We start from the raw sequence: 13,618 nt of genomic DNA, 5'->3' as shown, positions 1-13,618 counted from the left end.
ACTTTAACGGTAACAATAATAGCTAACATTTCCTTATGGGTGTAAAATGCTTTACATTCTCTGACCCTCAAATCTGCCCTGTGCTTCATATGTGCCAAAATATTTAGAGCAGCACTTTTTGTGATGGCAAAGAACTAACAAAGAATGTACCTATCTATTGGGGAAAGACTAGAGGCACGGATGTTCTGAGATTTAAGAAGTGAGAATGGTGAATACAGAGGAAATATGGAAAGACTTGAAAGAACTAATGCAAAACAAAGCAAACAAAAGCAAGAAAACAATAGAGACAACAACCACAACAACATAAATGGGAAAGTACCACTCCCTCCCCAAAGAAAATCTTAATCGATTGCTACAAAATTATAAAGAATAAATTTATGGTCCCTACAAAAGATAGGAGACACTTCTGACAATCCTTGGTGGGGACGGAGGAACAAGACTCCCACAGGTTTAAAATATGGCATATAAGGTCAGATTTTTTTCAATGTATCAACTGGATTTGCTAGGTTTTAAAAAATAAAGTCTGTTGTAAGGGAGGAGAAATGGGGAGGATACTTGGCGAAAATACGTGGGTACTATGAAAACAATCAAAAACCATTGTTTAAAAATGCCTAGTAAAATATGTATTAATCCCATTCCTATTTTAAAGATAAAGAAATTAAAATCCAGAGAGGTCAAGAAATTTGTCCAGCTATTCATTAAGTGGCAAAGAAAAGTCCACAGCTCTTTCCATTATCTCATAATTAATGTTGCAGGTGAAACAGATGAGGTATGACTCCCCTCCTCCCCCCCTTTTCCCCAATCTCAAGGAGTCTTACTCTGCCTCCTGGCCACATTCTGTGCTATACACTAAGAAAAAAATATTTTCCCTCTAAGAAACCTTTTCAAACTGCAGCTTGACCTTGAAATTATGGTTTCCCGTCCCCTAAAGGCTGCAGGTATGTACCTTCTAGTAGGCCAGAGAGAAGGGCGACAGCTTGACAATACAACAGCAGATTAATTTAAAGCAAGAGGCTGAGAGATACTTAAATCCTAATTGATTTTTGTAAGGATCTGTCTATGGGGAGAAAGAAATGCCTTCCTCCCAAAGCCCACAGCCCTCTCCCTAAGAGAAGACCACAAAAGAATGCCTGAACTGGAAGGACCTTTGGCTCAATGCCCTCAGTTTTACAGATGAGGAATCTAGGGCCCAGTGAGAGGAGGAAAGTTACTCCAGATGACATAAGGAGTGGCAGAGGGGGCTCCAGATCTGTACCCCCTGTCTCCTGCCCTCCCACTCCTATCTCAGACAGCTGCCATTTCCCACCTCGTGATGAATCCTTCGCGCACATCTCCCAGCCTTCTGACTCCCTCTTGTGAATGAAGACTGACAGGGGACTCTGGAGAGCCCTGGAGAACCCTCTAGAGCCCGATTTTGCCTTACCTTCCAGGGAGAAGCTTGGCGATCTCGGCCCAGCGGTTGCCCAGGACCTTGTGAGCTTCACAGATGATGCGGTCCTCCTCCTCCGTCCAGCATGACTTCTTCACCTCGGGGTTCAGGTGATTGTGCCAGCGCTCTCTGCACTGCTTTCCCAGGCGCCCTTTCAGGTGCTTGGCAATCAATGTCCATTGTTTGGTGCCATATTTCTTCACCAGTTCAATGACCTTTTGGGAATTAGGGAAATAACCATAAAAGAATTCAACTTAAGCATTTACTAAGTGCTCACTACTGCACAAGGCCCTGGAGACAATGAAAAATAAAAATGAGAACTAATCCTTGCCTTGAGGAAGCCTATATCCTACGAAGAATATGACATGCAAACAGAGAACAAAAATTAAGAGCTCGTAATTATGTTTTAATTTCACTACAAGGAACCCTGATTTCATCACTGTGGATGCTCCTCCCATCAAGGCAGATTGCAGACCCTCAGTAGATGAAAAAAAATTTTAAACATATGTCTTGATTTACATTTAATCTCTATAGTTCTTTTTCTGAATGCAGATAGCATTTTCTGTCCAAAGTCTATTGGGATTGCTTTGGATCACTGACCAAGTCTTTTACAGTTGATCATCGCACATTCTTGCTGTTATTCTGTACAATGTATTCTTGGTTCTGCTTGTTTCACTCAACATCAGTTCGTGTCAATCTTTCCAGGCCTTTCTAAAATCAGCTTGTTCATCATTTTTTATAGAATAATAATATAGGAGATGAGAAATTCTTAACCTTTTGGGGAGCCATAGACCCTTTTGGCAGCCTGGGGAAGGAAAGGGATTCCTTATCAGAATGTTTTTAAATGTCTAAAAAAAATACATAGGACAACAAAGGAAACTGCCATCGTTGAAATACAATTATCTGGGTATGCTTTAAAAAACAAGTTCACAGACCCCATGTTAAGATCATTTACAGTAGGTATTTTAGCCATTTCTATAACTGAACAAAATTCTTCACCCACCTATTAATGGTTCACTCTACTAGTAATACGCCTTTTTCTACTTGGCTAAACAAATGAAAGATTGGGTCAGGACTTGAAACTTTTCTAATTTGGTGGGAACCTATCAGAGCCTGAACATTACTTAAAGGAGCCTGGGAGAACCACAGGTGGCTCATTGCTAAACTAGAATGAGACATCAATAGATCTTAATGGACCAACACAGTTAAGGTAGACAGTACTCTAAGCAGACATTTAAGCAGACATTAGTATAATAGTTATATTTATGTAGCACTCTAAGTGTTTAAGCTCTTTACATCTGTGAACTCATACAAGTCTCGTAACTGCAAAGTAGGAGTTGTTATACCCATTTTATACAAGTTTACCTAAGATTCTAGGAAGTATTTGAGGCAGAATTAAAAAACTTATCTTCCAGACTCTTTATCTATCCACTCTACCACTTTGCAGCCTTATCAGATTTTATCCAATCAAGGGGGTTTTATTCCCATTTCACAGATGAGATAAAGAACAAAGTCTGAATTCAATGGCTAATCACATGCTGAAGGTGATTCTAGGTTTTGAAAGGCTATGCCAGCAGTGTAATCCAAGCTGTTCTACCTTCTCAAAAGATTTTGAATACAGTCCCAATAACCAACTATCTCACTATTTTTTGCAAGGACTGATAAGAGTAACCAATCTAACTCATTATGAGATGCTCATCATCACCAATAATTTTGTGATTATGGCACCCTCTGAAATTGAAGAACTACTCAAAATGGCCCTCGGAACTACATGGCCCTCTTCTCATACAAATGTTAAACTACCTATAAATATTAATATTAAGCATTCTGAATGTGGGCTAAGGGAGAACCAAATGAAACAATAAACACGGTCAATTTCAACACCTGAGGTTTTTAAAGTCCTACTTCAAATTGAAACACAGACACAATCATGTGTCCTTGTGCAGATCTCCCTTTCAGGATTCCTTACACCTAAAATTAATCGCACTGCAGAAATGCATAGATCTATACGGAGTGAAGAAGTTTTCTTAGCTGGGAGTTCCCTATACCAGTGAAATCATGGGTGCAAATTAAAGACTAAGAAACTGCTCAGTGGCCAATAAACTGACCTCCTATTTAAAGAACTGAACCACATGGACACTAGTCTTGGAAAAACCACTAAGACAAAGGGAAGATGAAACTAAATGGAAGGACAAAGCAGTGGTTCTCTTAAGACAAAGGAGCCACAAGAACTAATTTTATCCTCTGCCCCAAGCCAACAAAAATCATCATTTCATGAGAATAAACTTACAAGTATTTAAGTGCCTTCTTTGTGTGAGGGACTAAGCTAATAAAAGCTTAGAGGTATAGGAAAAGAATGGAAGAATACAAGCATTTAAGGCACTGTCCTGTGTACTTTACAAATATCTCATTTAATACAAACCTCTAGATGTGATTTCCATTTTACAGACAAGGAACTTGAGGCAGAAGGGTTAAGAGATTGGCTTATGGTCAATAAAAAAGAAAAAGGCACCATGGAGACAATAACTGCTTTATAACCCACATCTAATGTAGAGGTGAAGAGGTAGAAAAATAATAGGAAAAACCTGACAAGATCATCCAAACTAAGGCAGCACTCATGTTAATATACCAGTGCAATACAGTGGGAAAAAGCAGCAAGAGAGGTTCAAATCCAACCTGATACTTACGACCTCCGTGAGCTTCACAAATTAATCTTTTTTGGGACTTCAGTTTCCTCAGCTTTATAAATGAGGGGGAGGGGGATTGTTACTGTTATCACTCAGTTATTTCAATCTTGCCAACTCTTTGTGACCCTTTTTGGAGGTTTTTCTTGGCAAAGATGCCAGAATGCTCTTTTTGCAGGTAAGGAAACTGAGTTTATAGTTTTATAAGTAACACATTTCTGAACTGATCTGAAGTTTAAAAAAAGGTTTTCTCTCAAAACAAGCCAGAAGAAGGTGGCAAAATGCTACCATACTTGTTTTCAGACAAATAAAGATAGGACAGCGTCCTTACAGGGCCAAAGTCACCACCCAGGCCTTAAGTGTCAAACCCCGGATTCCTGACTCCAAGTCCTGTGCCCTCTTCACCAGATGAGAGACAAGCTCCTAGAGACCAGGACACAGGGTAACCTTACCTTTTGATCTTCTTCCTTCGTCCAAGGTCCCTTGACAAGGTCCGGATTCAAAACCCTCAACCACCGATACTGACACTGCTGATCACTGCGATTCTGGGATGGTGAATTCAGAGCAAGCAGGAAAAGAGAGAAATCATAGAAATCCCAGAGTCAGAGAAACTTGTCTGATCCAACCCATTCACCACATCCAACAGAGAGTGATGAGCCCAACGCCCCCCTAAGAGACTCTCCCAAGATACAGGGCCTCACTGCCTGTCTGGATATCTCATCCTACTTTGGAATAATAATGCAGAAACATTTACTTACACCAAACCTAAATCTGCCTCTCTGCACCTTCCACATGCCCAGAGAACTAGCAGAGCAAGCAGGAAAGGCCCAGTGAGGCCAGCTCAGTTATTTAGGGCACAAATGAGGGCCTTGATATTCACAAAGGCAAGGTCATGGGGTCAATCCTCCGATGAGGGTAAATAGAGTTCATTCTTTACTCTGCCTACTCAATCACCTTCTATATGTTTTGCAGAGACATCAGGTGAGAGCATGTGGATGAATCCGTGCAAATTCACATACCCAAACCCCCAGAGAAAAAATAACTGAAAGTTCACCAGCCTAAGTCATGCTTGATTCCCCGATCCTGACTCCAAAATCACCACTGCACAGCTTCCTAATTGAATGACCTCTCCCCTCCACCTTCCAATGAAAAGGTGGCAGCCCTAAAACACAGCTCTAAGCGTCCCAGTGCTGCTCAAGAACTCTCCATGTGTCCCTGTAAATTCTACTCAAGTCCTACTCTGGCCCTCTGAGACCCCACAGAACCATGGGCCCTCTCTTGCACATGACAAATTTTTATATAACTGTTGTCCTGGTGCCTTTTTCTTCCAGTATAACATCCCCCAATTCTTTCAACAACTCTTCACAGGACAGGTGCTTCCAGATATTTTACTAGCCTGGTAACACTTACCCAAACATAATAATAATTAATGATAATAGCAAACAGCGCTGTGTCAGGGATAGTATTAAGCACTCTAAGGCTATTATCTCATTTGAGACTCACAACTCTGTGAGGCAAGTGCTATTTTTATCCCCATTTTAAAGATAACTTGTTCAAGATCACACAACTAGTAAATGTCTGAAGCTTCCTTCAGACTCCAGGTCTGGCACTCTTATCAAAATAGTAACAATAAGCATGATGATGAAGACAATGGTGGTGATGATAATAATAATAGCTAACATTTATAAAATGCTTACTATGTGACAGGTACTTTACAATTTTTATTTCATTCAATCTTCACAATTATCCTGGGTAGTAGGTGTTATTTATTATTCCCATTTTACAGAGGAAACAAAGGCAAACAGAGGTTAAGTACCTTGCCCAGGTTCACACAGCTAGTAAATGTCTATGGTTGAATCTGAACTCAGGTCTTTCACACTCTGGGCCTGACACTAGTGTGCCGCCTAGCTGCCAGCTTATCAACATTTCTCTTAATAATAATTTGCATTTGTTTTAAAATTCTTATTTATACTCCATATAGTCTAACAATGAAAGGGAGCAATCATAGCATGCCTTGATCTGGACAGAATCCTAAGATGTATCTTAATTTCCCCTTCTTCATTCCCCATTTGTGCCAATGATTTCTTCTTTTGCCCCTTCTATCATTCTTCCCATCTTGTTATCTATTTTTGTGGGTTTGGGGGGGCTTTTTTTGCTGAGGCAATTGGGGTTAAGTGACTTGCCCAGGTTCACACAGGTAAAAAGTGTCATGTCTGAGGCCAGATTGGAACTCAGGTCCTTCTGACTTCAGGGCTGGTGTTCTATCCACTGTACCACCACCTAGCTGTCCCCTTGTTATCTATCTTTAATATTCTCCCTAAAGGAGGTGGAAATCCATTAAGAACTACTAGCTGTATCCTGTTATAGTAAGTTATTTGCAATTTTATTTAACATTTCATCTAAAGAGATTTTTTTTTTTTAAATCAGTCGAAAAATTATACTGAAAAATACTATTTCAAGATGTCATGAGCCGGGAATATCTCACACTTGGTAGATAGAGGGGAAATCATTAAAATAATCTTTTGCTAAATTTGGGAAGAAGCTACCAGCATGGTATAATGGATGGAGAATTTAGATTTAGAATCTACAGATCTGGATTCCAACCTCTGCCCTGTTAAATCTAGAACCAGTATGACCTAGAGCAATATCAATCCACCTGTCTACCTCAGTTTCCCCCTCTGTAAATGACAAGTTGATAAGATGATTTCTAGGGTGTCCTCCAGTTTTGACATTCTTAAGATCCCTTTTCTTTTCTGTTCTCAAAACAGAACAAAACTCTGTAGTGAGCAATATATCCCTTCCTTCCCCAGAAACAAAACTCCCAGGCGCTCCCAGAAGCCCCCATGCTTACAGGAAAGTGGCTCGCAAGAAACTTCCAGTCCTGCTGCCCATATTGCCTCACCAGCGCCTTCAGCTGCTCATCCTGAAAAGGACCAGATACTGAATCAGTTCACAGGTGTTCAGAATCCATGAATTGGTTCATCTCCAGAAGAAAAGTTCCCCCCAAGATAGATTTTTACTCCCCTATTCTCACACACTCCCGCTCCTTACCAAACTGGCTTGCTCTGCTCCTCACCCATGACACTGCATCCTCCTGTCTTCACACCCTTGCGGAAGTGGTCCCATCATACCTGAAACACCTCCTTCTCATCAAATCCCTTTCTCCTCCCTTCAAAGCACAGCTCAGGAGCCACCTCCTATATGAGCAGCCTTTTCAGATCCCTTACTCTGATTATCAGCACTCTCTCACTCGTGAAATGATGTAAGTTTTATTTGAACATAACTATATTTACTTACTGTATATAGGTGACATCAATTTTATTCCCTGCAATTGAATGTAAGCACCTTGAGGGAAGGAGCTATTTTAAGTCAATATATCCCCCTGCCCTCACAGGAGCCTTAATGAAGGCTTACCAAACTGAACTACAGATTCACATAATACAACTTGAATGTTCTACTCAGACTGAGCAGAATCCTGGTAAGCCTTTAGGGCTGACAACCAACTAATCATGAAATCCATCATAAGGATTTCCAATCCTCTGGGTACCGTATTAGAAAACTAGATGAAAACCTTTCTCACTAGTTATGAAAAATCATCCTCAAAGGAGAGCTAAGATCAGACACAGAGTTCAACAACAAGAATGGTAGTCTAATAGTTCCCCCCCTTTCCCCCCAATTTTCTCTTTTATGTATTACCTACACCAACTTACAGCAGGATGAAAAGATGTTAATAGTCTAGAGGGTCAGGTCAGTCCATACTTCCAGTTTTCCCCTTCTTTTCTATATCCCCCATTCTCATATCTTTCCCTTCTGATCTTCCTCACAGAACCTCTCCCTCCAAATCCAGTGGTACCTATCCTCTCCATCACTTACCTCTTGGTGGGTCCACTTGACCTTGCACTTATTTTCTCTCTGTTCCTGTACATCAGAATCTGTGTCCTGACAGTGCAACTCATCTTGATCCTCGATGCTAAAAAATATCAAATGCATCCATTTAAAATTTAAGACTTCATTAGGGTAGAATATAACTTTTCTCTTCACTTACATACACACCAGGGCCAATCAGTCCGAAGGAATTTATTTACTAGTCCTTGATATTTTCAAAATGTATTCTGAATGATGATTTTAAAGTTATAAAACTCTTGGGGAAAATGTGACTGATTGGTTGAAACATTTCCCCCTTTTCACAAAGATCAAGGGTTCTTAAATCTGGGTTTTGTGAACTCATTTGACAACTATTTCAATGAATTTTCTTTTGTGATATATATTTTATTTTATGCATCAAAAAAATATGCTTTTGAGAAGGGTTCTGCCAAATGGGTAAGACATAAAAAAAGGTTAAAAGCCCTGGACCACATCTTTTAGAACAATTTCCTAGAAGCAAAATATAAATGTCCAAGACAGGTCAAACCCACCCCAAGAACAGAAACAATATTCTATTAGGTGGCTGTGCACCCTAAAAAATCAATTTCACCTATAATGTAGCTGAAATAGAACTTAACTACTTTTTACTTTGTTTCTATCAGAAAAAAATGCACCTAAAGTTCCTCTTCCACCCAAACCCAACAGAGCCTCAAGCCACAAAAGAAAATAATCACAGCACACGACAAAGAGAAGCACCCTCAAGTTTCTCATTGTGACCCCAGGGGAAAAGAAATCTTAACTGAAAGCATTAGTAGGTATCCCAAATTGCAAGTGGGATATTTGTAAACCAGAAACAGCCTGCTAAGGCAAAACAAAAACAAGAAAAGGGGCAACTTAATATGGGCATTTAATAAAAGTGTATGGGTATATCATAAATAACATCAGTACTATGTTTCAACAATAATGCCCTTTGGTGTAATGGAGAAATATGTCAGGAAAATACATCTCCTTCACTGTCCTTGGCTTTGGGAAGAGTAGGATTCTTCTTATCTCTCAATTTGTAAGAACTCATTTCCTCCATACCAGACCCTCAAATTAGTCAGGAAAAAAGTTTATGGATGATGTCTAGGTTTACAGTTGTAGACAGAATATTCAATATTTTGTAACCTTAGATTAAATTCCTCTCAGAGCCTATTCTTTTGCGAAATTGGATTGCGGAGAGAGCTCCTAGATGAGGATGCCATTTAAAAATATATATATTTTAATAACTGCATTATAACATAATTGGTTTCCTTTGTATTCCTAAGTATTTTATTTTGTGCATTTAAAAATAGGGAGCCGTAGGTTTCAGCAGAGTGCCGTAGGATGACATTATCAGGTTAATATCTTACGATTTTGAAAAATTCCTAAAGTCTCTTCCAATTCTAATATACTGTTCACTAGAACATTTAATGGGCGAGAGCTGCAAGAAGCAAGACTAAAGTCAGAGATGAGTAAATGAGACCAGTTGCAGCCTTCAGAAAGCTTCGGATCAGAGGTGTATTTTCCACCATTTAAAAGTTTCCAAGGGCACTATTAACACCCATTTCACCGACAACTGCAGGAGACAATGACAAAATGCTCGGACCCAGAATCCCGATTCACCCCAATCAGCCTAGAGCACCTGGCCAAGGAAGCCCCCGGGTCTCAAAGGGGCCACCCCCACAAGGGGAGCAGAGAGGCAGCGCCAGGGGAGCTCCGGGGGAAATCCAGACCTCCTCCTCCCACAGAAAGCTGAAAGACTGACCCATTAACTAAACCAACGAGACTCCCACCCTATGGAGTGGGGGAGGAAAGGCAAACTGGGTCCTAACCCCAAGTTTTCCGGCAGAGTTTCAGAGGGTTAAGCCAGATGAGGAAAAGGGGCTACAGCGACCCGTAAATGAGGGTGTTTCCGTGAGTAAATAAAGTAGGCCCCCAAAGTCCCCCTAACTTACCCGCGAGTCCGGCGAGCCATCCCCCTTCTGCTGCCCCCAGGGCCACGGGGTCATAAAGGCGGCGGAGGGAGGGAAGGGAGGGGAGAGGAAGAGAGGGAAGTACAACAGAGCTGCAAAGAACGGGGAAAGGAGATGCGAGAAGAGGGAAGGAGGAAAGGAGGGAAGGGGGGAAAGAGAGGAGAAATGGGGGAGAAGAGGGGGAGGAAAGGAAATGGGAGAAGGGAGGAAAAAAGGGAAATGGTTAAAGAGGAAAAAGGAGAAACTGAGAAGGGAGAAATGTGGAGGAGAAGGGGAAGAAGGGGAAATTGGGGCAGGAAGGGGCAATCAGGAAAATGGGGAAAAGAGAAAGGGAAAGACGGGGACAATTAGGGGGAGCAGGAAAGGCAAGAAAAGTGGAAATGGGGGGAAGGCAAAAGAAAAGAGCGAAGGGGTAAGGCTAGGGGGAAGGGAGAGCAGTAGCCCGCCTAGCTGCGCCTCTCCTATCCTGCCCGAAAGCTTGCCGGCTGTAGCCGCTAAAAGCCGCGGACTAGGGAATGCAACTCCCCGCTGGAGGACAGAGGAGGGGAGGTCGGGGGCTCCAGGGGCCCCGTCCCTCCAAGGCTGGCGGCGCGGGGCACTTCCCGCAGCCGGCGTTGGAAGAGCGGGACACGCCGCCGCCGCCGCCGCGGACACAGGAGGACTTTCCTATCTCGCGCCAACTCGGGACGGCCGCCTCCCTCGTTCCCTCCCTCCCCGGGGCTGGCGCGCGAGCGTGCGCGAGGCGGACGCCCGGGAAGCCAGAGGCAGAGTGCTGGGTGGCTGGCTGGAGGGCGGGAGGCGGAGGAAGGGAAAAAGAGGCGCGCGCGGGTAAACTGCAAGAAATTTTGCAAGCCCCCGCCACCCGCCGGCCCATCCGCCCATCCATGCACGCCTCACCACCGCGCCCCAACTTACGGGTTACAGGCGAGAAGACCCTTGGCGCTCCCCTCTCTCCCCAACTGCCAAGGAGCAGGGAGAGCTCAGCCAGGGCGGGCAGGGGACAGACCCGCACGTGTCCAGGTGCCCCCCGCTTTGAAAATGCCTCTTTTTTAAAGCCCATCTCAGGATGGGGAGTCAGGGGACCCTGGCTCAGCTGGGTCCAGAAATAACCAAAAGCTCGCCAAGTTAAATGTTCAGATATGGCTTTTTAACTGGGCTGCACTGAAGCCCCTGTTGCAAGGGGTTTTGGGAAGTGTAGTTTTGTTTTGGTTTTTTTTTTTTTTTTGTATTTGTTGAATGGACGGTAGATGTCTTCAGTTAAATAGAAAAGATCACAGAATCAAGAGCTCTGGGGTACCTAGAAAAATAGCCTCATCCCAACCCCCTCCGTATGAATTCAACATTTTGATTTTTGTTTCAAATAAAATAAAATGCTCCTGACTTTTTTTTCCCCCGAAAAGGAGTGTGAATGTGGAATATTGAATGTATTGTCAGTATTTGTTAATTTGATTTTGCTAAGCCTTTTTTTCTTATTTTTTGTTGTACTGGAGTGTTACCTGGGGCTGGGGGGGAGAGGAGGGAAGGGGGAGGGGGAAAGGAGAAGGGGAGAGATAGAGAGGGAATAAATGTTTTACAGTCCTGTACCCCTTTTCTCCCCTCTGACAAAACAAAAAATATCAATGGAAATTTAAAACAAAAGTGGATTAAGTCATTCAATTCAGTTCAAATCTCTCAAGCAACCCTATTACTTTATTGAAGAGATTATCAACCTTTCTGTAACCTAGGTAAACAAGCTCCTGGTTACTCTGACTTCATTTTCCTTACTTCCCCTCTCCCCATATTTAATCATTTGCCAAGGATCATAGAATATCTCCTAATTTTTACCAAACCGACAGTCCCCAAAACAGTGGTTTCACTAAGCCATTTCCCTTGCTCAAGGTACTTAATGGTTTCCTATTGCCTTTAGGATAAAATAGAAACTCCTCTGCTTGGTAATTAATACCACCAATACTGAATATATAGCTCCAGCCTAACTTTCTAGACTGATTTCATATTTCCAAACTGTATTCCTGCCAAACTGGTACACTTATACATGACATGTACTCATATACTAATACTTCATTATACATGACATTTCATTTCCCCCTTTAGCTGTGCCCCTTTATCTGGAATTCTCTCCCTCTTTCCTTTCTTGGAATCACTAGTTCCCCAAAAAACTCAACTCATATGCTAACTACTATAGATCAGGTCTGTTTTCCCAGATCTCCATTCCTATCCCAGAAATTACTTTCTGTTTTCTGTATGTATATTCATATTTATGTGAAAACATGCCTAATGGAATGTAAGCTCTATATCCTGAAAATATTAAATGATTTTGAGAAAAGTTTCCATTATATTGGACAAAAAATTACACAAAATGAGAAGGCAAGGATGGGGTTAACATCTTCACTAGTGGAAAAATCCACAGATTCATTAAAATATATAACAAAATGACAAATCATTTTTAAAAATTTGATCCCTTATATCACAGCCGTTTCTAGAAGTACTTTTTCCACTAAATACCATGTAATCGCTTTCTTGTAACAAAAGATAAAAGTTAAGCAAAAACATTACAGACTCATAGTCTTCTATTTCCTTTCGCGGATCAATATCCACAATTTAGAAGTTTCTGGGCTGTTCTGATGTTTATAGTTTGTCACAGGAAAGAGGCTCCAAAGGCAGAAAACCTGGGTTCTAGGCCTGGCTCAGTCATTAACTCAAAAGATATCCTCAATCTCTCTTGGAAAAATAAACTCTCCCTTGGAAAAATGATAGCAAGAGTTTACAAAGCACTTCTTTAAACTTAAGTTTACGGAATGCTTTCTTCATGGGATACCTGTGAGGTAGGTGGCGCAAGTCTTTTTAATCACATCTTAAGAGATGAGGAAACTTTGGTCCAAAAAGTTCAAATTGTTTGGCCAGAACCACACAGCTAAGGAAATGTGCTATTACCTTCCCGTAGGCATTTAACACATTATATTCTATGCTATCAGTGTTCCATTTCCTTCTCCCACTCGTTTTACAATTGAGGAAACAAAGGTAAGTGGGAGTTGACTTGCCCAGGAAATAAGTGTCTCAGTACAGATTGGAACTCAAGAAGGTATGTCTTCCTGTCTTCAGGCCTGGAGTTCCATCCACAGTGCCACTTAGCTTCCCATAGTTATTTGTGTATATGCCCTATGTCCTAAGCACTGTGAACTACATGAGGGCAAGGATCATTTCTCTTTTTTTTTTTTTTATTACTCTTGAGTAATCAAAAGTATGGATCATTTGAATAAACAGGCTTCAATGTAGAAAATATGTTAAGAGAATTACAACTGGAAAATAAGCCTGGCTGGTTTCATTCATTCATATCCACCTAATTTTTAAAAATGTTTATTGCTGCTTTAAATTTTTTTTTACATGTCAGTGCCCAGTGTCTCCTGCTCTTAATAGTACTACTAACCTCATAAGTTTAGCATTACTAAACAAAATGAATAAAAACATTGATCTTATCTAACAACTAGTTTCATCTATAGTCCACCACCTCAGAGACTAGAGCTTCACAAGTCCTCAAGTCAAAATTGTTTGCTGTATTGATCATACTTCTTCTGCCTTTTGTTGTGTTTAAATTTCTTAATTGTAGCCATGACATCTGTTTCACTCTATCAATTCATACATGTCTTCTC

At 41.4% G+C, this 13,618-nt stretch overlaps 1 protein-coding gene across 2 annotated transcripts in view; it reads right to left on the bottom strand.

Moving 5' to 3' along the window:
* MYBL2 (MYB proto-oncogene like 2) overlaps positions 1–10,115 on the bottom strand; it is a 42,114-nt gene extending 31,999 nt beyond the window's left edge. The window contains exons 1-5 of one of the 2 annotated variants that reach the window (XM_051979269.1): positions 9,954–10,115; positions 7,987–8,083; positions 6,965–7,036; positions 4,566–4,658; positions 1,424–1,644 (exon numbers count right to left, since the gene is read on the bottom strand). In XM_051979269.1, coding sequence (XP_051835229.1) covers positions 1,424–1,644; positions 4,566–4,658; positions 6,965–7,036; positions 7,987–8,083; positions 9,954–9,973 — 503 coding nt within the window. In that variant the 5' untranslated portion in view covers positions 9,974–10,115. The remainder of the gene's footprint in view (positions 1–1,423; positions 1,645–4,565; positions 4,659–6,964; positions 7,037–7,986; positions 8,084–9,953) is intronic. The other variant, XM_051979270.1, reaches the window with a different exon arrangement.
* Between the last annotated feature and the right edge of the window lie 3,503 nt (positions 10,116–13,618).

This window comes from Antechinus flavipes, chromosome 2, assembly GCF_016432865.1.
Source record: "Antechinus flavipes isolate AdamAnt ecotype Samford, QLD, Australia chromosome 2, AdamAnt_v2, whole genome shotgun sequence".
NCBI classification, from domain to species: Eukaryota; Metazoa; Chordata; class Mammalia; order Dasyuromorphia; family Dasyuridae; genus Antechinus; species Antechinus flavipes.
The sequence above is the reverse complement of the archived record's forward strand: the minus strand, read 5'-3'. Positions and strand labels throughout refer to the sequence as shown.